This window comes from Aedes aegypti, chromosome 1 (assembly GCF_002204515.2).
Source record: "Aedes aegypti strain LVP_AGWG chromosome 1, AaegL5.0 Primary Assembly, whole genome shotgun sequence".
NCBI classification, from domain to species: domain Eukaryota; kingdom Metazoa; phylum Arthropoda; class Insecta; order Diptera; family Culicidae; genus Aedes; species Aedes aegypti.
Window position 1 is genome coordinate 235,419,203 of NC_035107.1, and position 26,303 is coordinate 235,445,505.

At 40.6% G+C, this 26,303-nt stretch overlaps 1 protein-coding gene across 13 annotated transcripts in view; it reads right to left on the reverse strand.

The window, feature by feature from the left end:
• Positions 1-7,183: 7,183 nt before the first annotated feature.
• LOC5564681 (afadin) overlaps positions 7,184-26,303 on the reverse strand; it is a 331,635-nt gene continuing 312,515 nt past the window's right edge. For 10 of the 13 annotated variants that reach the window (XM_021837293.1, XM_021837291.1, XM_021837290.1 and 7 more), the window contains 5 exons: positions 19,512-19,652; positions 19,104-19,230; positions 16,754-19,043; positions 9,474-9,592; positions 7,356-9,404 (listed from right to left, as the gene is read on the reverse strand). In XM_021837293.1, coding sequence (XP_021692985.1) covers positions 9,224-9,404; positions 9,474-9,592; positions 16,754-19,043; positions 19,104-19,230; positions 19,512-19,652 — 2,858 coding nt within the window. In that variant the 3' untranslated portion in view covers positions 7,356-9,223. Of the gene's footprint in view, positions 9,405-9,473; positions 9,593-16,753; positions 19,044-19,103; positions 19,231-19,511; positions 19,653-22,207; positions 23,201-26,303 lie in introns of those variants that run through there. The other 3 variants (XM_021837294.1, XM_021837296.1, XM_021837297.1) reach the window with 3 other exon arrangements.

The following is a 26,303-nucleotide window of genomic DNA, read 5'->3' on the forward strand; positions in this document are numbered from 1 at the left end:
TTTTTCAAATCGACGTAAGTAACTTCCATACAGTTTTGAGAAAATTAATTCAGAAGAGTCACAACCTGTTTTCTAAAATTGTTTTAAGGGGGCAGGATCCGTCATTGATTTTGGAATTTTCAAAAGCAGTTTATTCGTTCAAAATCAAGAAAATTTACAGGAAAATGCGTTCACTGTATTCTATTCTCCAACAGAAACACAATGAACACATTTTCATCGAATAATTTTTAGTTTTGAATAGAAAAACTGCTTTTGAAGTTACGATGATGACGATGATTATGATGACGTAGCGTTGAACGTTAAGGAGAAGATGAATCGAAGCCAAAGTTCAAATTTTCAAGAGCACGGATCTGGAGAACCAAACATCCGTTTGAGCTGAAAACCTAATCGATTGGTCACCACCTCACATGCTGGTGGTGACCAATCGATTAGGTTTTTAAGTTTTCAGCTTAAACGGATGTTTGGTTCTTCAGATCCGTGCTCTTAAAAATTTCAAGTTTGGCTTCGATTTATCTTCACCTTAAAATGAATCACCTTTCAGTGCGCATCGTACCTTCGTGCTGTGCGTACACGAATTCTCTCTGCTCTTGGAAGTTTTCTTAAAAACTACCTAAAGCAATAAAACAGTACTTTTCAGTGCTACACAAACAGTACTTTTCAGTGCTGAAATTAAAAACGGTACTTTTCAGTGCTACTTAAACAGTACTTTTCAGTACTATTTTTTCTACTATTGATCCCTTTACGATCCTTGTTTGGACCCGTGCCTTCGATTTTTCGTTGGACCCGTTGGCGAAAGCTAGCGGTGGTAATCCTTCTTGGACACCGTCTAGGGAAAAAACCTCTCGTAGGTCACGTCTTTCTCGTTTATTAACTAAACATGGTATCAACAGCTAACAAAAGGAAGGGTGAATCTCTGAATTCACTACTTCCTTCCAAAAAAGTGGGTTTTAAAACTGTCACTACACGTGGCAAGAATGGAAGAAAGGACGCTTCCCCGGAATGCGAAGTTTCTTCCAAGGGTGAAATGAATAATTGTATCGAAATGAGCAATCAGTTCGATGCTTTAGACAAATTTTCCGAACACCAAATCGAAGCAGCCTCTAGCCCAGGCTCTTTGATTCAAGTGAGGAAGCAAAGAGTGCCGCCTATCGTGGTCAGTTGTTCCGAATTTGGGGGATTTATGCAGGAGATCTTGAACTCCATTAGGGGAATCAAGGTTTCCTTCCAAATCGCAAAGAAAGGAGACTGTCGCGTTTTGCCGGAAACTATTGAAGATCGTGAACTTCTTCTCAGACATCTTGAAGAGAAGAAGCACATTTTTTTTACTTATGATGACAAAACTGAACGTTTGTTCAAAGTTGTCTTGAAAGGTCTCTCAAGTGACTATAAATCACCTGAAGAGATTAAAAATGGAATAAATGATTTATTTGGATTTTCCCCAGTCCAAGTAATCATTATGAAAAAGAGAACCCAATCTGGCATTGTTCGGAAAGGGCTTTCTCAAGAATATTATTTAGTTCACTTTAACAAAAAAGAGCTAAATAATATTAAAGCTTTAGAAAAAACTAAACTTATGTTCGATGTCCATGTGACGTGGGAACATTTCCAGAAACCTGGAGGAAATCACCAGAACCCCACTCAGTGCCGTCGGTGCCAAAAGTGGGGTCATGGTACAAAAAATTGTCGCATGGATGCTAAATGCATGATTTGCGGAGGTTTTCTCACGCTAAGGACGACTGTCCTGTGAAAGAAGATACCAGAAAGTTTGAATGCGCCAATTGCAAGGGCCCTCATAAAGCTAACTTTTGGGAATGCCCTTCACGAAAGAGGGTCGTTGAGGCTCGTGCCAGGCAGATGAAGGATAATATCCGTTACGATATCGGTCATTTCCGGAATTTGCCTGGTAGAGTATCGAACAATGCTCATTTTTCAGTTAACGATCGCTTGATTAGGAATCATACCCACCAGGAATATCATAATCATGCTCATTCACAAACAAATTTTAATCCGTCGGGTAGCCGTTCGAATCTTTCAATTTCGAATGTATCTACCCACGGTAAATCCTTTGCCGATATCGTAGCAGGTAATTTGAACTCTTCCCCTATTCGTTCCATAAGTACCCATTCTACTTGTTTCAAATCAAATGGAAAAAACCCTACCGCCACAGGTAACTCCTACTCCGCTTCTTCGTCTACCGAAAATTCCAATGGGAAATCATCAGATGATATGTCTGCCTCTAATTTTAATTTTCTAACTGAACAATTGAATCTAATGATTGATGCAATGTTCAAAGCCACCACTATGACTGAAGCAGTCCAAGTAGGTGTAAAATTTACAAATCAAATTGTTATTGGATTACGTTTTTCTAATGGATCCAAATAATAATTTAAATATTTTAAATTGGAATGCTCGAGGACGAGCTGTTTAATTTTCTTACGGTTAATAACGTGCATATAGCAGTTATTACCGAAACTTATTTAAAACCTGGATCTAAACTAAAAAAAGATCCTAACTTTTTTGTTTATCGTAATAATCGACTTGATGGGGCATGTGGGGGAGTTGCAATCATCATTCATAGGCGTATAAAACATCAACTGTTTACGTCATTTCAAACTAAAGTTTTTGAAACTTTATGTGTTTCTGTTGAAACACAGTTTGGTAAATATACTTTCATAGCTGCCTATTTGCCTTTTCAATGCTCTGGACAGCAAGTTAATTTTCTCAAAACTGACTTGCGAAAATTGACTCGCAATAAGTCAAAATTTTGTGTCATTGGTGACTTTAATGCCAAACATCGATCATGGAATAATTCTCAAAGTAATTCCAACGGCCGAATTTTATTTGATGAGTGCTCTTCAGGATATTTCTCAATTCAATACCCTGATAGCCCTACATGTTTCTCCTCTTCTAGAAATCCATCTACAATAGGGTAACGACTGTTTATTTCGTTCTTAAACACCAGCGGCAAAAAGTACAGACAACAATCTTTCGAACATGCAGTTTCTTTCACTGGCCGCCGAGCGACGACACTGTTGTTTATATTCCACCCACTGATCGCGCTACGCTGGATTCTCAAATTTCTCAAACTTTCAACACAAGCGCATGGAAGAATGGTAGTCGGGGAACTGTCAAAACGTATGAAAAATAATGAAAAAAATTTTGGAAATTATCTAAAATCTTGAGAAAACCTCAGAAGCCAATACCGGCACTGAAAGAGGAAAACAAATTATTACTAACTAATTGCGAAAAAGCTCAAAAACTTGCTATGCAGTTTGAAAGTGCGCACAATTTTAATTTAGGACTTACTAGTCCAATTGAAAATCAAGTTACTCAGGAGTTCGAAAATATTCTCAATCAAGAGAACGTTTTCGAAAATGCCTGGGAGACTGATTTGGAAGAAGTGAGAACTATTATTAAAAGCTCCTGGCGATGATGGAATTTTCTACATCCTCATCAAGAAACTTCCAGAAAGTAGCTTATCATTTTTAGTTGATATATTTAACAAATGTTTTCAATAGACCATTTCCGTCAAATTTTTTTATTGGCTTATATGCTTTCTGTCAATTTACTGAACAAACTTTCCTAAGGAACCGATATGTTTTGGAGACTTTTACTGTTATAAAACAATGAAAAACTTGCGGCACGTTAGTTCACCCCTCGGTCCCCTACCATTTGTTTCACCTCGAAAAAATGCAGACCCCTTTTTCCCCTATGGTCTTGCCACCACTTTATGGTGAATTTACGATCAGCTGGCATGACCAGATGATTTTTGTTTATGTTTTCATTCATCATAATGGGCTCCGTTGCGGATTCGCTCCCTCCTTCCTTCACGGCTCCTGAAGTCTCCGTAATCACCGCGGAAACCACCTTCACCGCTTAGGCCGGTTATGACCGCACCCGGCGAACACTACACGGTTCTGTAACACAAGGATTGTAGTCGACAGATGCCTGATCTCTCTGCTTTGGACGAGGATTGAAGGGATTGAATATGCCGGAAGATTCCCGCCTAGAGGCAGCAACAGCCGCTCGAAATAATGCTTGGATAAAATGCAGGAAAAAATCTTAGAAAAAATAGATATATTCGAAGAACTCCTCAAGGAATTTTGGACTTCAGAAAAGAAACATGGATGAATTCTTGAAGGAATCCACATGAACAGGAGGAGAAATTCATCCAGTGCATTCGGTTGATGGAATAATGAAAAATATCTGGGGGAAAATCTAGGATAGTTTAGGAAAAAAAAAGTCAAAGTAACATCTGAGAAAATTACTACAGGTAGTAGCTTTGCAGTTCTCAAAGATTTCCTTGAGCAAATTTTGGAGAAATTCTTCTAAGCATCCCTTAAAAATCACTAAAAGAATTTCTGGGAGAAACGGTAGATGAATCTCTAGAAAAACTTTTGAAGAGTACCCTGTGGAAGACTTTGATTTTTTAAAAATAAAATCACTATGATAATTCCTGAATCTTTTCTTTGGGAAATCTGAGACGAAATTTTTGAACAGCCTGTTGAACCCGTTATAGTCTCTGAAAGTTTCTTTGGAGCTTGTACAATTCGGCATCAGGATTCAATGCAAGCAGAATCGAGGAAAGACCATTAGAGACCATTTTGGATGAAATATGTACTCCAAAGACCTTCCGTTAAAAGTTGAGACTTCTTGCCTTTACTAACCATATTATAATGATCTCCTTAATTTCTAGGCAACAAATGGATGTACAGCAAACATTCTGTGGATTTGAGTATTTTATTTTTCTTTGCACCGAAGAGACCTGGAATTTCTTGGACAATTCGGCAAAAAAATCTTTCGAAAAGCCATCATAAACTGCTCTAAATATTTCTATGAATGATGCAACAAAATATCAGTAGGTATTTGATCAAATAATTTTTAAGGAATTAACTAAGAATTACTTCCAGAAATGTCTACGCCAAATTCTGAATCAACCAAGTACTTTTAGATATTGTGCTGTGGGATTTCTATAGGAATTGCTCTGAAAAATCGTCAAGAGATTCAGCAATGCTTTGATAGATTATATCAAGATAGATCGCGCTTTCACAAATCGCTAGCACCATCACACTCGAACTGTTTATAACACGATGCGGCTGGTATTAGATTAACCCATTACGTCATCAAAATATTTTTCTGATAATTAACTATGGATGTTCCAGAATCTTCTCAAGACTTTCTTCCAGGAATGTCCACGGCAATTTGTTAGAACATATACAGGGTTGGCCGTGTATATATTTAAGAAACCATTATTTATTAATTTAGAAATGCCATAAAGGATCTCTCCATTTCCTTTTTTAATGGTTAAAGAAGTAGCAATTTACGGTTAGTTTACCATGATTTTCATTATAGATATTCTAAATCGTTCTTCTCACGAGCCAGAACTTTTGGGGTCATGTACACACCATGTCATACTTTTCTAGGTAAGTAAGGTTCTTTTTCAGCGTTGGTTGACTTGGATTGATTGGGACATATTGACCTAGTAAACAGTAAATATTATTATCTATCTCCATCAACTCTACTATACTTTTTTTACTGTGATCAAGTGAATCCCATTCTTTACGAAATTTATCAAACATTGGGATCACAGGACTTGATAATAAATCTTCGAGTTGTTTAGTAGAATACCTATAAGTAGATGAAAAAAAAAACGAATTTAGTACTATACCATTTAATTCCACTAGAGTTTGTATCCTTTGACAGATACGCGTATTTCGACCTCAACTGTAAGGCAGTCTTCAGTGTCGTGTACTAGACTTGACTTCCGAGTCTATTACACGACACTGAAGACGGCCTTACAGTTGAGGTCGAAATACGCGTATCTGTCAAAGGATACAAACTCTAGTGGAATTAAATGGTATAGTACTAAATTCGGTTGTTTCATCTACTTAACCACAGGACTTGTCGATGTGCCGAATTGATCTTCAACACTAACTCCAACACGTGATGGTGACAGGTAAGGTGCATGAAAGGCCTTATCAATTTAGCTTCAATTAACGCACACTTGCTTTATGCCCAGTAATTACTGGAAGTCGATCAATTACCTGGCCTGCAAATTTATGAATGAAAATATGTATGTGTATGTGAAATATACAAAATATATACCAGTGTCGTCATCAATCAAATCCCGGAAAAGTTTTCCGTCCCTATGAACGGTCCAGTTATCACTCTATAAGAAATCTGATTTTATGTTCATAGCTTCATCTTCGGGTAGTTTGATACTTGCTCGACGAACTATCGAGACAAACTCAGATCATTGATTTGCTGACCGAAGCTCGCTGCAGCGACAATCATCGTAGCCTTTGTGTTTGAAAGTCCATTCCTGTCGAGAGCCGGAACATAGTTCCTGTTCCACCTCAATCAGATCAGAAGGTTCAACGATTCCTCGTTTAAAATGTTTTTGTTTTCACTAATATTGTACAGTTTGTTAAGGTTACAAATGAATGCAGCCCTCTGTTGGTCAGTTTTACTTTGTCTGAATTTATGCTTTCTCAATGTAATCCATTGGTCGTGAAATTTTAAAAATTTCTTCCGTGCATAGTCTTCCCAACGTGTTGGAATGCAAACGCCTTTCCAAACCGAAGTGATGACTTTACATGCCTTGCGAACTGCAAGTTTACGCACACGTTTGCCTTCTTAATTGAAGAAGAAAACGAGCTGTAATGACCTGTAATGACTGTCTGTTACACGGCAGCTTTTGATTTCAGAGTTCGGAAATAAACTGAACTGCCCTATTGGTCACTCGCTGTTGAAAACCAATCAGTCAAATTCTGGGCCGGAGCGCTTTTTGCTTCTCATTTGCTCACATTTGTGCTCTTGAAAATTCGTCGTATGGGTTCGTTTTATCTTCACCTTAAAAACATTTTGACGACACAACATCATAGAGCCATCAGCTTGGGAAAAACGGCCAAAACAAATGCGCCTTGGCCCTCTTTACGTCCACAAGGCAAACCGCAGGTGTACACTTACGCACCCCCAGCCTCTGGCGGTGACTAGAGAAACTACCGTCATAGGGTAATGCACGATAATTGATTATCACGACCGACGGATAGATGGCTTCCAGTTGCGATTCAAAGGGAAAACCAAGTGTTCGTAAAAGCAAAGGCTTGTGGCAATTTGACCACATTTTATTCATGGGAATTGTAGGGAAATTTCTCGTTATTTAAAAAAAAAAATGTGGATATAATTTAACATTTACATGTTTTAATGCATTTGATCTCATTGAAGTGAAAGGGTGGTGTATGTGGCGGAGTGTGTCTTTGTGTGTTCTTGTTAGAGTTTTGCATGTAACTATCTGTTATATTCTAAAACCTACTCCTTTATGAGTTTTCTCTCTTCGTTTACTACTTTATATGTATAATAATGATAACGCTACTACGCTGAGATAAATGTGTTGCTGTTCTGTTATGTTGCTTGCTTGAAATACTTTTTTGTTCTATTTAGCTGCGTTAAAAAGTGTGTCGTGGGAATTTGAAAAATTGGTGCTGGAATATTTTGCTTGTGGGGTGCAATAATTTGATTTTGGGTTTTATGTAATTTCATCAGTAATTCATTAATCTCCATGATTTGAAAAAATGAGGAGCTCAATTGTATTGTTCTATTTATCTGCTGTTGAGGATATTAGACGGACTTGAATATAATATTTCATATCAAAGGTGTTTCATTAAGGATATCTATGATATACATTAAAAAAATACATTTTAACAAATAAAATCGCATTTTCCCTAAACATTCCGGTGTATCTCCCTGCCTATATAAGTTGTTTCACTGTTCATGATGGTTATCTCATTTCATACAATCTTTCTAGTGTTTTTAATTTATGATTATTAAAATTATTTAATTCCTAGGGTTGTTTTGTTAGATGTTTCACTAAACAGCGATCTCACTTAAATACTTTTATATTTCATTCATATTTCCTAACATACTAAACTACGACATTTGTATGTATCATCTCAGCGATAAAATGCATAATTATTGGAAAAACAGGTTTTGTAACAAGTTTGAATTCCTTTGTTTTTTTTTACAATTATTAATAGTAAAAAGTACACATCTATCAAATCGTTATCGTATATTTCATTAGGTGACACTTCAATACCAGTTTCACGTTTTGCTATTAAAATTTTAGTTTTTTTAATCCAGCTGCTAACATTGGAGGCATAAATTGACCGATCACCCCACTTGGAGGGGGCAACGCTAATAACTTTCTATCCAAAAGGGGAGGGAATATGCAGTTTTGTTTTTGTAGGTCACTTATGTTGAATAGTATAAAAAATAGCTAACACTCTATGCAAATATAGGAGTTCGATACGAATCGCTTCTGTAACATCAGAAAAAATCGGGTTCTACCTCAAATTGTTCCACTCCGTTTTAACTTCAGTTCGCTAACCCAAAACACGTTCAGCAATTTAATCAGCTGGGAAGTGCTATAAGGTCCAGACTACTTGCCCTAAATACTTCTCGAATTTTCTTCTGGATTGGTTATGCTCTTTTTAAAATACGCATTCTCCTAATCTAACACGCGACTTTAAATGTCATTTCTGGCGTAAAAGATGTTTATAAAAATGAAAATATTTCTCTCTTCGTTTTTGGTCCAATGGGTTTCTCTAGAGTATGTGTGTGAAATTTTATCATCTCGCTTAACTTCTTTATAATATGTTAGTTAGCTTATTTAGAGGGTTCACTTCAATGCGTTATACAATTACAGTAGGATTTGTATTTGCTGCTTTCCTTCATAACGTTTTACATTACATTAATGTAGAAGTTGTTTTATTTTGTCTGTTCATTTTAATAGTAGTTTAACCTTTTCTTTATACACCTCTAAAGAAGTAACAACAAAAACTACCAAAACGTTTTCAATTTATCTAAATTTATACACAAACCACACCTCGTTCGTTCGTCCTTTTCGCTTAGCGGTAATTAAAACCAATGTTTTAGAAAACCTTTGCTGTCTCTCGTCAAATATAAAAAAATAACAGAAAACAATCACCAAATGAAAAGAGGAAGCTAGTCTCGTCCTGCGTCATACTTCGTAGATTCTAATACTTCCCACTGAATACCGATTCGTTATGTGCCGCAGTGCACTGATCTTGGGAAACGCTTATACACTGCTCTAATGACTCAGAGTGAGCTTTTGCCCTGTGGACCGGGGGGAGAAAGGCATGAAGAAGGCAAATGACTGCTACTAGGTAGTTTATATATGTTTTAAGAGTATGGGGGTGGGTCCTCAATGTACGGCGTCAATATCCCGCTGGGCGCGCGAAATCTTCAACTTATCCTTCGGTGTATTATTCTCGCCCGACTCCAGTGCGAACATCTTCATCTTCTCCTTGAACGAAAGCTTCTCCGGGACGGGTTCCGACTTTTGCTTCTGCTGTTGCTCGGCCAGCCGACGGGTGCGTGGGTCACTAAATAGATGGAAAAAAATCGTTTAGATTCCTACAATTGTTTTAAAAGCACAGATGAGTGTCGCTTACCGATAGACTTCTTGAGCGCCGATTACGCCCGGGGTGATTTGAAGCTGCATGTTCCAGCCTTCTGTTTCCGGAGTGGTCGGGGTGTGCAACATTGCCGGCATGGTCTCGTCGATGAAGCGCTGTGGGTTACAAGAAGAGGATCGATACGAAAATTAGTTGACTGTTATTGATGCAATCAGTTATTTTTTTACTACGATGGTCCCTTTAATCAGATTTAAGGTGAAGATGAATCGAAGCCAAAGTTCAAATTTTCAAGAGCACGGATCTGGAAAACCAAACATCCGTTTGAGCTGAAAACTTAATCGATTGGTCATCACCAGCTAGTGACCAATCGATTAAGTTTTCAGCTCAATCGAATGTTTGGTTCACCAGATCCGTGCTCTTGAAAATTTGAGCTTTGGCTTTGATTCACCTTCACCTTAAAAATCTCTGTTCCTTTACTCGATATATCCATGAGTCGACGGTTATGTAAGTATGATCATGCAAAACATAACTACTGTAGAAATAACCAACATTCGATTTCAATGCGGAGCTAAAGGTGAGTCCTTAGTTATAGCGATACTTTCTAACTTGCGTAAAATTTTTCATACTTGACTGAAATTAATCAAATCTTGGCCAGTTTCTCTTTAGTAAAGTATTATGTTTACATCTGCTCACTTGAGTACTTGTCAGTGAGATTCCGGTCGAGATGGAAGAATACCAGTAAGCCGTTAGCAAATGCATTCTGTTCAAACCCAAAAATCCAACAAAAATTTCGATACGGTTATCTTGAAGATGTGAGGCATAGATTGCACTGTGTTGGGAAGTGGCAATATAATTGATCGCAGCAAGCGGTCTGGTGCATTAACCATATACTTTCTGGCACTTGCGAACTGTCACTTGTCTGGGTAAGTTGTGTGAGCATCACTTGAAGGGTGATTCCTTCTCCGGTTAAATACTGAATCTCCACATTGGCGATCCAGCCAGATTTACGCTATTTTGCGGAAAAGTTACCTGGCATTATTTTTTTTTTACAGGAGGAATCACCCTGCAGCGTGCATGCAAGAAGTATTTTTTTTATAAAAGAAGCCCATACTGGTGAATCTGGAAGGTACGTCTTGGTGCTCGATGAAAGTGATAGCTGATAGTATCTGCAGCTGATTGATGTTCGTGGAAAGAAGAATATTGGCGTTCTTGTGTGGAAGCCGAGCGGAAAATCTACATCTACAGTGAGTTGGTATAAAGAACGTTTGTTTGTTTGTCGGTGAAAACAGCAGCATGAAAAAAAAAAACAAATTGCATTCGATTCTGTTGTTTTGCTCAAGCAAATGTCAGAACGATAGCTTACAGTGTGTTTGGCAGAGCACTGACAATGTCCACTGACGAGAAGCTAAGATTGTCGATTCTGTTGATTTGCTCAATCTAAATATCTGAAAAATAGCTTACGGTGTGTTGTTTGCCAGGAGGAACGAGGAGCCCTGGCCATGTCCGCTGATAAGAAGCTAAAATTTTTGATTCTGCTGTTTTGCTTCTAGCAAATGTCAGAAAGGAAGCTTACAGTGTGTTGTTTGTCAGGATGAAAGAGAAACCCTGGCAATGTCCACTGACGAGAAGTTAAAGTTGAAGACTCTGTTGATTTGCTCAATGCAAATATCAGAAAAATAGCTTGCAGCGTGTTGTTTGCCAGTAGGAATTGTGATATCCTGCAGCACTACGATACACATTATCTGTTTTTCATAACAATTTACACCAAGAAACACACTTAAATACCGGACAAATCTCTGCGTCCATCTATGTTGTTCCATCTTCCAATTCCAACTCTCTAATACCCTCACTCATACATCTTAGGATGCCACATCCTCCCTTTTCGGAAAATGTTTCAATCATTCCTGTAACCCTTAAACATTACTATAGTTGATCATTTTTTTTATCATGCAAATAGTGTAAGAGCATAAGTGAACCAATATAAACATGAAGGATGTCAAATACACCTACTTCGATTCCCTGCGGTGAAGAACACATTTTCTGCATCCATTGTTTTCTGAAAACGTCTTCAACCAAAGCTTCACTATACTGTTTCTCCTATCACAATAAAAATAAACTCTTTGCCTTTGTAACTAAAGTGTGACCCTAGTTTACAGCCTGTGGCACCAATGAAGCAGTGCACTCTCTACCCACGGTTAACTACCTATACTAGTCCTTTAATAAGGTTCGAAAATCCTAAAATGTCAAGCCGAGCCGATAAATTAATTTTTGTTTCTGCTTGTTGCACTGATTTCGCAACTAACTCAAAAATGAAATAAAACGCTTTGGAAAAAATAATATAATCAGCCTTAACATAAGAGCTATATATGTTATATCTTATCCTGGTTGAAATACACTAGATGCTTCTAAATTACGAGAAAAATCCTCTTGATTGAAATCCTTATCATAACAGACACACATATATTGGAATTCGGTGATCCTTGTTCAGATTAAGGTACACAATCCAATGTTTTAAAGAGACCGGACCGTACGCCCAACTATGCCTTCTTTAAACTTTTTATTTTGAAAGTCACAATTGAGCAACTAGCAATATAAAAAACAGGTTTCCATCTAAAAATCAAATCATCATCTCTTCAAAATGTGTTCCTATTCTCCAACATTGTGAACGTTGATCAGTCAATTTGCTCTCCACAAAAATGTCGTGCCATGACGGTAAGCATGTCTTGTTAATAAAACAAATCAAGCACCGCGATGATGCTGTACGTAAAGCGAAGTTTGCTAACATGTGTGTTAAAGAAAAGCAGCGTGACCAGGCGTTGCAGAATTCGCTCTCATTTGAGAATGAAGCACGATCAAAGCAAGCAAAGAAAAACATCCCATCTGTTGCGGTCCACGATCGTCATTGTATCGCAAGGTGTAACAAGTCTGATAAATGGAAGCAGCGAGCGAGAGCCCCAACGAGAGAGCGATGATAAAATCCATTTTTCTCGCTTGTTTACCGTTGGGGATAGGTGTTTTTCTTTACTGGCACGATAAACAATCCACGAACTTCCAATAACAACAGTGTCCCCCAGGCTTGGAGCATGTTTAGAGAGGTTTTATCATGCACTACTATCCCCCCAATCTGATCAAACTTGTAGCAGTATACGATAAACAGTCTCTCATAATGTGCAGCATGTTATGATAGTTACAGAGAGCGATACGTGAGAGATTCTCTCAATTTTCTCAGGATTCAATCCCTGAGCGTGACTATTGAAGTGACTATTAATGAATCAAACCCTTTCAATAACATCACTGCCGGAACATTGTTATACGTAAAAAAAATTGTCACGCTGTCTAAAAAATACACGCACACATCTAAACGCTTGAAAGATGAACACCACTCAAACGATGAATTCATCTCTTTCGGCTTTCGTGGATTTGAATTGCTGAGCTTTAGCAGTGCAGGCAGATAACCAGATTTTCAATCATCTATATTTACTAAAACGCTCGACAAACTTAAAATCAATAAATTATATATAAGTCAAAGGCATTCCAATTTCATTCGGATTTTGCGTAAGATAATCTTTTTATTGCTGTTGACCCAGCCAAACATAATTGACCGTTTCCTACTTCCATTCAGTTTTGCTGACCATGGGCTTAACCCGATTCAACTTTCCTATATTGTTCAAACTCTACACAGCTAATCACTTCGTATGCTTCACCGTATTGGCCATGAGCTAAACTCGGCGCAATACATTACGTTGGTCATGGGCTTTGCCCGACTCAACTTTCAAAACTCTTGGCAATGAGCTTAAACTCTGCGCAAGTCTCTCGTTTGTTTATTTTTGGTATTGGCCATGAGCTAAACTCGACTCAATACATACAATAACCTAGGGCTTCATCTGCTTCAAAACTCACCATGACGCTTGGCAATGAGCTAAACTCTACGCAAGTCATCATCTCCTAGTATTCCTTAATTTCTGGCAACCATGACAAATGAATATTCACTCATTTTATAATGGTCTGTTGCAGTCACCATACTCACAGCTGGAAGGAAAATCCGCTGCTTCTCCTTTGCCTTCCGAACCAAAACCTTTAATTTTCCCTCGATACTCCATCGAAACTACTTTTCTATTTACATGGCAGGATCGCCAATGTGATATCCTGCAGCACTACGATACACAACATCTGTTTTTCATAACAATTTACACCAAGAAACACACTTAAATACCGGACAAATCTCTGCGTCCATCTATGTTGTTCCATCTTCCAATTCCAACTCTCTAATACCCTCACTCATACATCTTAGGATGCCACAGGAATGAGGAGCTCTGGCAATGTCCGCTAACGATAAGCAAAAATAGGCGATTCTGTTGTTTTGCTTTGCGCAAATGTCAGAAAGAAAGTCGCAGTGTGTTGTTTGCTAGTAGAGTAGAAGAGGAACCCTGGCAATGTCCGCTGACGAAAAGCGAGAATGGACAAATCTGTTGTTTTACTATATGCAAATGACATTACGGAAGCGTGCAGTATGTTGTTCGTTCTGGGGGATGCCAAACCCCAGCAATGGTAACTAATTGAGAACAATCATTGCTGGCAAGTGACAGTTCCACGATAAACTTCCCATTCTGGTCTGACGTTACTGGATGAGTGAGGCGTTGACGTTTTACCAAGCCTACTAAGATGTTTAATATGCAATCGGATGGCACTTTCATATATTCTGTCGGTTGATGACTATCATGAGAGTACAAGGAAATAAGTGCCATAACGATGTTAATTCAGTGTCGCACAAAACCGTGTCCCGGAAATATCCGTTAACAAAAAAATAAATATCAGATTCTGTACAGTACAGCTTGGTATTGCCTTTAGTAAAAATGAGCTCTGATTTCCGCTAGCGAGAAATGATAATTTTCGAATATTTCGGTTTGTGTCGTGGAAAAAAGATGAACTTCGGAAACATCGCGCTGAATAAATGTCAGAAATTTACATTTTTGTCATTTTGCTTTGAGCAAATACTGTGTTGGGGCCCAGATAGCCGTAGCGGTAAACGCGCAGCTATTCAGCATGACCATGCTGAGGGTCGTGGGTTCGAATCCCGCTAGTCGAGGATCTTTTCGTAAATGAAATTTTCTCGATTCCCAGGGCATAGAGTATCTTCGTACCTGCCACACAATATACACATGCAAAAATGGTCAATCGGCAAAGAAAGCTCTCAGTTAATAACTGTGGGAGTGCTCATTAGAACACTAATCTGAGAAGCAGGCTTTTTCCCAGTTGGGACGTAATGCCAAGAAGAAGAAGAAGAAATACTGTGTTGACAAAATATTGTTGTTTCTGCTCGCCATAGAGAAAGATGAATTCCGGCAAAATCCGGGAAAGGAAAATGAAACAAAGATTATCATTTCGCGTCACTGTGTGTAACTGTCAAATTAGAATATGATGTAAATATGTAATGATTTGAAAATATGTGAAGCAAAATAAGCTTTTGTAGTAGTTTTTTTTTTATTTTGTTACATGCCGATTACACTCTGTTATGCAAAAATTATTGTCCACTGACGGTATGAGAGATTTTATATATCCTGTTTACTAGAAAAGTCTGTAATATTATTTGTACACATTGAATAAAATTCGACGACTTTATTGTAAATGCATTACGTCACGTAATAAACAAATTACAAAACAGTAAACATGGAAGTATAGCCAGCCTGTAGGACAGAATATTGAGCAAAAAATAGAGCTATTAATCCAAAGCGGAGTACATCTTGATAAGTAAAATTTCGATGCTTAAAAAATAAATAAATATATAAAAAAATCTAAGAAGAAAATTGTAGAACAAAATAAAAATTCAATATAATTGCCTATGAAAAAATAATTAGGGCATTTACGAGTTACGTGGGATGATTCACGGAGTTATTGAGCTACAGCTTGCCAAAAATGTGCAACGCTAGACAAGTTTGCATAGTGTACAGTGATTAGGGATAACCAGCTCTAAAAAGCAGATTGTCATTGTTTGTAACATTTTTTGTTTGTTTGTTTATTATTAATTGAAAACTAACTTTAATTTCTTTGGAGCAGAGGGAGAATGTGAGGCATAGATTGCACTGTGTTGGGAAGTGGCAATATAATTGATCGCAGCAAGCGGTCTGGTGCATTAACCATATACTTTCTGGCACTTGCGAACTGTCACTTGTCTGGGTAAGTTGTGTGAGCACCACGTGAAGGGTGGTTCGTTCCTTCTCCGGTTAAGACCGCACGGGACGTCATCATAATCACCCTATCCATTTCAAGAAGCAAATCCCAAGAACCACTCCATATATCGATGCGAAAATGTATCACTATGATTCTATATATGTAGTGCACAACCCAATAAATTTCCAGCTTCATCGGTTCACTTAAACTCGAGATTTGCTTCCACAAAGTTTTGATGATGATTGTTAGAGTGAGACGAAAGATAGGGAAAATAACACGGTCTCCCGTGTCCCCTTAAATACTGAATCTCCACAGAATTTTCTTCACGAACTCAGCGAGAAACTTCTCTAGAAATTGTCTTAAGGTCTTCTCCTAGAGGTTCTACAGAAATTCCCACATAAATGCCGTAAGAATTGTATACGAAATTTTTTTTGAATTTCTATAGAAATACTCATATAGAATCTTGAAGTAATTTCAACAGAAATTCTGTTAGAAAATCTTTCAGAGACAATTGCAAGCATTTTTCTGTAGATATCACTGGATATTCTTTTGACCTATAATTTTTATTGTGACGTGCAGGGACATTTCTGAGAACGGCATCAGATTCAGCGACCTCAAATCTACTAGAGACACATAATTTAATTCTTGAGACACGCAAAAATGTTGTTTTTGTTACGCTGTGTAATGTGTAATCTGATGGGATTGATTTTACTGCTCCCAGCTGCGGCGTTACGAAAACTTTTTCTATGATATTCAGATGCGTTTTTCTCGACATGATGATTTTCCTAATGGGACTGTATTGCGAGTATGGACAGGTCCATCTAGTGGATGTATTGGCATTCAAATTTGTTACCGCCAGATTCTACTAATACAACGGGATCTTCAAATATCCGTTGAAATTATAATACGGCTACTTTTCACAAGATAATCCGCAATAACTCCGGAACTACTTGAACTTGAAGCTTTGAAACTTTCAACAACATCCACCAAGAAACAAAAAGTTATGCAGATATAAGTGTGTTTTCAACATGTGAAAAGTATGTGGCCCGGATGAAGGTTAATATAAATTGTTGGTAACGAACATAAGAAACTATTTTTTTAGAACCCTCCTCTCCCTATCGAATGTGTATACAACTTAGTCTACTTACATCCGGATCCGGTCGCTCCATGATCGTGCCCAGTTCGCCGCCCTGTTCCCCGCTGCTTCCGATCAGGTGTCCCGCCTCGGTATAACTACTGCCCATCATGGGCCCGTTATGACCCCCGGGGGTGCTTCCGTTGTTGTTCATCGCGTTGGCGGCTGCAGCGGCAGCGGCAGCCATTGCGTCCTCATCGTGAAACGAAACCCGCTTGTTGTCGCGGAAGGCGGCAGCGGCCGCGGCAGCATTGTAGGCTGCGTTGTTGTTCAGCATGTTACTGCTGGCGGTGGAAGTGGGTGGCGTTGCTGAGGGGGTTGTTGAGGACAAGTTGCTGCCGTACCGGGGCAGGGTGTTGCTAGCATTGGGGTTGGGGTTGTTGTTTAGGAGATTTTGTTGCTGCTGCTGCTGTTGAGGTGGGTGTTCGGCGGTGGTGATTAGATTACTGTTGAAGGTCAGCTTTGTAGCGCTGCCGCGTATTTTCTGCTGCTGCATGATCATGTAGGAGCTGTTGCGTTCCGGTGGGGGTGGTGGAGGGGCAACAGAGGAAGAGTTGGTGGTTTGTGCGGTGGGTTCTTGGAGATAGCCGTTCATGTTGGATTGATGATCGTTTAGTTCTTCGTCAACGCGATCGGCAATGTTGAGCTGGCTCATATCGACTGCCATCTGGGACATGAGTTGGTTTGCGTTGGTGTTGTTCATGGTTATTTCGCTCAGGTTGAACTGCTTGTCGTGGTGGACGAAGCTGGCTGATTTGGCGGCGTTCTTCGAAGGGGACGATGGAGTGCTGCTGTTGTGTTTGAGAATGCTTTTCGGCTGAATGGCCGAACTGGCGGAGGCGACCTGCTGTTGGAAGCTGGCGATCGTGTTGGCGACGGATGTCGGAGATTGATCGTTCGTTTCGGACGAGGTTTCGGAGTTTTGGACCGAAGGCATTTTGATGTCGACTTGCTTCATTTTGGTCAGAGGCGCTGAGACGGTGTTCTGGTTTTGGGCAAGTCGTAGAACCTCATGGACGGAGGGATCCTTTCCGTATGGGGAGGTATCATTATCGAAGTCCTGATCTTCCTCCATGGCACGCCGTTCAAAGTCACGTTCTAGCATGAGAGTGCGAAGAAGATCATCTTGTTGAGGGGTTCTTTGGGGCAAGGATTGTAGATCAGCGATCTGTTGATCACGCCAAGCGCGGATGTGTTCGCGACGAAGTTCGGTTTCCTTTTCTTTTTCTTCGCGCTCCCAAGGATTGGTTCCAGACATAACGTTCTTGTTTTGTGGTGGCACTTGCGAAGGGTAGAATCCGACCTTGGGCGGCTCGGACGAACTGTACGCAGTGGAGCTGCCCGGGGTGGTTTTGAAGAGAGGATGAGTTGCAGAGGGGGGAAGTGGAGGTTGATCCTGGTCCGAGGGCATTCCGGGACGAAGCTGAGGTTTGGGGGCAGTCGTCGGGGGAAGCTGTTTGTGTGAGCTCAGTGGAGTACTGGGATGAGGACTAGCACCGCTGAATCCGGGATGCTGCGGTTGTTGCTGCTGCTGTTGCTGCGGCATGGAGGGAGATGGCATCATTGAAGAATCGACGTTTTGGAGACGCTGTTGCTGCTGCTGTTGTGATGGGGGCACAGCTTGGTTGCGTCGTTTGATAAGCTCATTCATCTCTGCTAGCTTCGCTTGGCCACGAAGTAGCGAGGCATGCTGCTGTTGCTCATTCGGGTAGAGCTGAGGGGACATCATGGGACTACCGTTTTGGTAGCCGAAACCTCCAGCTCCTCCAGGACCACCGGCGATCATGTTCACGTTCTGCATGCTCTGGCTGGCAGAAATACCACCCGGATGATGCTGTGGATGTTGATGTGGTCCCGGCTGTTGTTGCTGCTGCTGATGCTGGAAGGAATGTGCGATATTTGGCATCGATGGGGCCATCATCTGGTTGAGCCGGAGACTTTGCTGCCCTTGGGAGTCCCGAACAAAGTTGTTGCCCATCATCGTCTGCTGTGGTGGGAGCTTTTGCAGCCTATTTGGACCTGGACCGGATGTAGCTGCCGCAAGATTCGGATGGGAGATGTTGCCACTCAGTTGAGGATGCTGCTGTTGTGATGATGGCATTCCGTAGGCCATTGAGCCGGTTTGTGTGGTTAGTAGTAGGTTACTGGGGTTGATGTTGGAGCTATTATTGCTATTGAAATAGGCAGATGCTGGACGGCTTAAGATAGGTTGCTGCTGGGCTTGCTGTTGCTGGTGGCTACTGCTGCCACTGCTTACAGAAGCGCCCGGGGAGTTCAGTGATGTCTGTAGAGGCATTGGAGGTCTGAAAAGGAACATCTTTGGATCAGTACTGTGGCTCAATGATAAAGGGAAATGTACGAACCGTTCTCCCAGATTTGGATGACTCTGATTTTGAGCACGATAGACGCTAAGGTTTTGATAGAATCCTTGGTCTTGACTGGTTCCCCCGGCCAGGTTGTGGATACTGCGGGACTTGTTGGCTGTAGATCCTATGGTGGAAAAATACACGTTAAAGATAAATTACAGGTCAAGTTGAATAGCTTCCTATCAATCTGGGAAAATGTTTGAGCATGGTGCATGTATTTGTACAATTAGTTTGCATGGTAAAATAATGATAGATTGGCAAACGTGCTTTTGTGATGTCTGGTGCTCTTAAGCTTAATCTTGCAGTTATGAGTATGAGTTTTACAAAACAACATATAAAACAAAAATTCATCACAAACAAAATCCCAATGTGGAGTGGTCTGTCTGTCTGCCAGGAGCATCTTACCAATGTTGCCCACGTGGTGCAGGGCGGGGACCGACTTGCTGTTGGGGAGTGGTGGCTGTCCAGATGGTGAAGGTATCGGAGGTTTACTGGGATCGCTGGTGCCTATGCGTGTCATGTCTCGTTCGGACATTCGTCTGCCACCTATCGACCCGGTCCGTTTGAAATTTTGCGTAGATAGAAGAGATATGACCCATTTAAAATTCGTTTCAATTTATTCCCAACGGCCAAAAACCAACATACTTAGATAAGGAACTACTTTGAAACATCAATCCAAACTACCTAACCTAATTGGGATAAACGCATGCATCAAATTACCGACTGCCAACTACCGAACAGAGTGGGCAAACCGCATACTACTAGGTACACCAAATCATTACAACCTTTCTACACAAAGTCAATTTATCACGGACCGAACCACTCTATCGCAGTACCCTACGGGAATCAATATTACACCTGGCGAGTGACACCCGCTTGACGCGTTTACAATTGCGATCGATATCGCTGTGCATTGGCATAGGTATCTCCGCAAAACTCGTGGAACGACGATAGCGTGACTTCCACTATAGGTAGGTGCATGGCAGAGTGTGCAGCTCCGGCGGTGACATGCAGCATTGCGCGGTGTGAATTATGGCAATCTGATAACGAAGTGGGTTTACAAATGCAACATTTCGATGGGCGAAAGGGACTGATGAAGGTTCTGACCATGTCGTTCGTCGTCCTGAAGGGTAAATTGATGGCTACAATGTGTTCTGCAGAGTTTTCTAGGGATGAATAAATTGCTTCTAGATTGCACGGCTCATTGTATCAATGCTTTTCCTATTATGATTTATTATTAAAATATAAAGTATTCTCCAATCAATAGTTAATAGATTAAATTGCGTTATCCGGTTTTAAACCGGCTAAATTGATGCAAAAGTAATTTGACGAAAGTATTTCAGCATTCTACTGATATTTGTTTAGTAATTTGATTGACATCTGTACAACTAAAGGCAAACCATTTATTAGGACTCAACGATGTTCAAAAAAAAAAAAAAAATGAAATCGAAATCGAATGGAAATAGAATCGAAATCGTATCGAAATCTAATCTTAATCAAATCGAAATCGAATCGAAATCGAATCGAAATCGAATCGAAATCGAATCGAAATTGAATCGAAAACGAATCGAAATTGAATCGAAATCGAATCGAAATAAAATCGAAACCTAATATAGATCACGAGCACGAAACATCTCAATGCAGCTTCCCGACAGAAGCTTGGAAGATTCCCGATAAAAACTTGGAAGCTTCCCGACAGAAGCTTTGGAGTTTCTCGACAGAAGCGTGAAAGCTTCCTGACAGAAGCTTGGAAGCTTCCCGACAGAAGCTTTGAAGCTTCTAAACAAAAGCTTTGGAGTTTCTCGGCAGAAGCTTGGAAGCTTCCCGATAGAAGCTTGGAAGCTTCCTAACAGAAGCTTGGAAGCTTCCCGACAGAAGCTTGGAAGCTTCCCGACAGAAGCCTGGAAGCTTCCCGACAGAAGCTTGGAAGCATCCCGACAGAAGCTTGGAAGCTTCCCGACAGAAGCTTGGAAGCTTCCCAACAGAAGCTTGGAAGCTTCCAGACAGAAGCTTAGAAGCTTCTCGACAAAAGCTTAGAAGCATCCCGACAGAAGCGTGGAAGCTTCCCGACAGAAGCTTGGAAGCTTCCCGATAGAAGCTTGGAAGCTTCCCGACAGAAGCTTGGAAGCATCCCGACAGAAACTTGGAAGCTTCCCGACAGAAGCTTGGAAGCTTCCCGACAGAAGCTTGGAAACTTCCCGACAGAAGCTTAGAAGCTTCCCGATAGAAGCTTGGAAGCTTCCCGACAGAAGCTTGGAAGCATCCCGACAGAAGCTTGGAAGCTTCCCGACAGAAGCTTGGAAGCTTCCCGATAGAAGCTTGGAAGCTTCCCGACAGAAGCTTGGAAGCATCCCGACAGAAGCTTGGAAGCTTCCCGACAGAAGCTTGGAAGCTTCCCAACAGAAGCTTGGAAGCTTCCAGACAGAAGCTTAGAAGCTTTTCGACAGAAGCTTAGAAGCATCCCGACAGAAGCGTGGAAGCTTCCCGACAGAAGCTTGGAAGCTTCTCGACAGAAGTTTGGAAGCTTCCAGATCGAGGCTTAGAAGCTTCCCGACAAAAGCTTGGCAGCTTCTCGAAAGAAGCTTGGAAGCTTCCCGACAGAAGGTTGGAAGCTTCCCGACAGAAGCTTGGAAGCTTCCCGACAGAAGCTTGGAAGCTTCCCGACAGAAGCTTGGAAGCTTCTCGACAGAAGCCTGGAAACTTCTCGACAGAAGCTTGGAAGATTCTCGACAGAAGCTTGGAAGCTTCTCGACAGAAGCTTGGAAGCTTCTCGACAGAAGCTTGGATGCTTTCAGAATTTCTAACCTAGTTTTCTCAAGATATGGAAAATGTCACTTGGTCCACTCTGACTTAACGCCAACCATCTTCGTAGATGCTGTTCTAGAACTCTCAGTATTATTCTACCTTCGAAAAAGCGTAAAAACCTTTAACAAAGAATTCAAAACTATGCAAACGAATAACACTAGAGGCAAAAGCTGCGGCTGCAATTGCATTATTCAGACCACCTGAACGATAACTCGTAATTTGAAGCGAAAAAAATGTGCGCAAATTTGTCAGCGTAAAACCTAATGAACACGTGCGAGTAAAAATAACGCCCGTACTATTGTGACTGCAGCTGGCGTGAAGTTGTCAACTCTCCTCCGGCGCCGGTCCGTTTCCGTTGCCATCCACTGTGGAGTGCTGCGAGGATGAGTACTTCCGGTTGATGGATTTTAGGATTCTAATCAAATTATGCTGCTTTTTGAGCTGCCGCAACGTGGTCGGAACTCGATCCGTTCGTGGACTGAAAGGTCGAAACCGTGCCGCCGATGGGGGGCTTTCGATCCTCAAATTCGGACAACTCCGGGCTGCTGTTGCAGCGGAAGGGTAATACGTCAGACTGAGTTTGATGCGATTGTTTTCCACGTTGGTGCAGTTTTTCCGACACAATTTGACCTTCCGCAGAATGAATCCATCCGGTGGGAACTGACCGCTCCAGCCATAATCCATAACGTGGTACCGGTTCAGATTGGTTTCGCTGCGAGCGATTGGTCGCTGTTGGCCGTCCAATTTTTCGTACACTTCATCTAGATATTGGCACCGGCCGTAATCCTCGCCGGATAGTGTGTGCAGCGAATCTTCGCATGATTTGCTTTTGTGAAGGTTACACATTCCTCCGGCGGCGTCCACTCCGTCACTCATCGACCCGAATTCACTCCACTGTTTCAGCTGGTTGACGATTTCCTGTTCCTCGCGTGGAGAGAGTTTGTCCAGATGGTCATTCAGACTCGGAGTGGATGACGAAAGTCGCGGTCGATTATCGGAAACTGATTGCGTGCAGTTGTTGTTGGTGTCCCGTAAGGAGTCGTAGAATTTGGTCAACGCTTTCACTTTACCGGACGGGACCTGTTCGGAAGCTACTTTCGGTTCGATGGGCACCGTCGCATGAGTGGCCCACCGGATGTTGTACGGAATTGTTTCATGAGGTATGGCAGGAGTGGTGGCAGTGGAAGTTGGCTCATCAACGATTGTGAAATCTTCGGCGATGAGCTTTTTCATAAGAGCACATGCGGTAGGAATGGGCGAATCGGTAAATCGTGGTGGAGGTTCTTTGGCTGGAATAAGGAAACGCACATCGAGCAGGACAGAATGATTGTTGTTAGGGGAGTTTGTGATTCGTAATTGACATAGTGAAATGAGATGCATTGAATGAGAGGACAGGAAATGGTTGTTCTTGATATACACGGGTCAACTGCGGTAGGAGTTCGAGCAAAACAAACATCAAGAAGTAACAAACGACCTAAACAGGCAGATCCTTATCTTGTTTGAAATTAGTGTTGATTTTCCTATTCTAGTATTTCATTTAATACTGAAGAAATTATGCAACTCGTAAATGTAAGGTAAAGAACTACTTGGGCACTTCCTTGATTCACTCAGGGACGTGGAATGCCAAGAAAGATCCTTTCAAGCGTGTGCTAGAATAAGGGCGTAAGTCGCATGATCGAGTTCTCTTCATCGATCATCTCTTCTATGAACAAAGGTGACAAGGTGCGGGTTTGTTAGCATTTTTTCACTTCACATCGCTTGGCACCGATGCAATCTTACATCCTTATGTGAAAAATAAACAGAATAGCTTGCATCTTGTCACCTTCATTCACAGAAAAGAGGATCGATGAAGAGAAATCGATCGTGCGACTTACGACCTTATGCTAGCACACGCTTGCTTTAATACAAAAACAAATCCAAGAAATACTACTAGATAAAAAGAACGATGCTTCAAAGAGATATATAAAATAATCAAGGTTCTCCAAAGTATCCGTAAGTTCAATCTATTTAGATTTTTACAGTGCACATTCGATATTTAATTTACGACTAACTGTCCTCAAGATTAAATGAATTAGAATTCCCGTTACTATCGATAAAAATGTAATCGAAGTTGAGAGGTGAACTGTGATTTCCTAAACGATATAATTTTGCATTTTCCTACATTTACTTTCATTTCGTTTAGTCGACATCACTTCAATTGTGAAAAAATTAGTTCTCAAAAGTTCATTGTCGTCGTTCAACAGCTTTTCAGATTCGATTAGCTCACATGGGTTATAATATCGTAAGGTGGTTCAGGTGAGAAAAGCAGGGTGTCCATTCAAAATCAATTTTCGAATTTCCGGATTTTTACTGCGGCTAGATATTTTGTAGAGGTTTCGATAGACAGTCTTGATATTGATTCGTCTTTTATTCTATGGATTTTGAAGCAGTATCTGCCATTCATTGAAGAATTAGTTCTTTATTTGATTTTGAAGCAGGATCGAAGCAAGCGAAGAAAAATGTCCCATTTGTCCATGATTGGCAATGTTCGCAAGTTGTAACATGCTTGATAAATAACAGCAGAGAAAGAGAGTTCCAATGACAGAGTGATGATAAAACTCTATTTTCTCCTTTATTTAACATTGGGGGTTGGTGTTCCATTTGACTGGCATGACAAACAATCCCCGGGTTGAGAGCTTGTTTAGATGGGTTTCATAATGCAATGTTATTCACCCAATCTGATCAGAGCTGTAGCAGAAGCCGATAAACCGACTCTCATGATTGTTACATAGCACGATAAGTGAGAGATACTCTCTACTTGCTCGGAATTCAATCCTTGGCGAACCCATATATATTTATGTTTTTTTTTTGTATGTTATGAGTTTATTACCTCATGATTTATTTCGCAATGCTAGTTCTTTACGTACCTTATTTGAGTTGCGTAATAACTCATTACACGATTCAATAAAAAATCTGTTGTGACTAACTAAATACAGCATTTTACAAGATTGCAAAAGAGGTTTTACGCAACTCTGTGCGGAATGATTATATTATAACACTAATCATAATGTACATTCCATAAAGATATAAATTCAGGGATGTCTTGTAGGATGACGTCTGAAATATGCTTGCTTACTTAAATCGACACTGATTACAGACGAGTCACATGAATCTGCTCGATTTACAAAATAGACCCATAGGTATAGGTGCCTATTTTATAAGTTGAGTCGATCAAAATGACTCGACTGGAGTCACTGTCGACCAAAAACTTCGCTCGTCTCGGCTCTGTCACTCGAGTTTCTTGACAGTTGTCACTCTATGTGACTGGATTACTATGACAGTCGACGTGTGTGACATCTGAAATACGCATGGTTAATTTGATCGACAGTGACCTAAGACGAGTCACATGAATCTGCTCGATTTACAAAATTGACCCCATAAACTTTCATGACCATGAAGGTTTGATTGTTATATCGCAATAATAGGAAATTCCACAATAATGGACAAAGTTGTGAAAAAGCCCAAGGACAGTGTGATGACAGGTTTTTCTAATTCACATTTCTTCCACTTGGTTGCGCAGTAAGCACACCACGCTCGTCTTATGTTACAATCAGAGTGGTTTCCAAATAAGAGATTCCTGATTGATTGTAGAATAAATCCTAAGAGCCAGTGTGGATCCTGAGATACCGGTGTGGATTCTAGAATTTAATTGTGGATCCCCAGTGTAAATCCTGATATTTCAGTGTGGATCCTTTGATTTCAGTATAGAATCTAGGAATGTAGAGTGGATCGTACCATTTTAGTGTGGATTCTTGTATTTCAGTGTGGATATATTGAGGCCAGTGTGGATCTTGAGATCGTAGTGCAGATCGTAGGATTTCAGTGTTGATCCGGGGATTGTAATGTGGATCGTACAATTTCAGAGTGAAGCTAGGGGTTTCAATGTAGATCCTTGGATCCAATGTGGATCCTGGAACTTAAGCCTGAATCCTGGTATTTCAGTTTGGATTCTTTGATAACAGTGTGGATCTTGGAATTGTAGTTTGGAACGTAGAATTTCAATTGAGATCCTGGGATTGTAGGGTGGATAGAAGGATTTAAATGTGGATCTGGGGATACCAGTGTGGATGCTAGAACTCCAGCGTGGTGTTCTGTATTTTAGCGTGGATCCCTCGATTATAGTGTAAATCCTAGAATTGTAGTGTAGATCGTATGATTTCAAAGTGGATCCTGAAACTGTGATGTGGATCGTAGGGTCACAATGTGGATCTTGGTATTCCAGTGTTGATCCTTCCAATGTGAAACCTAGTATTCCAGTCTAATACTTGGGATCCTCGTGTAGATTCTGAATGTGGTTCTTTGGATTACAGTGTGGGCTCTGATATTCCAGCCTGGATTTTAGTATTTCAGTGT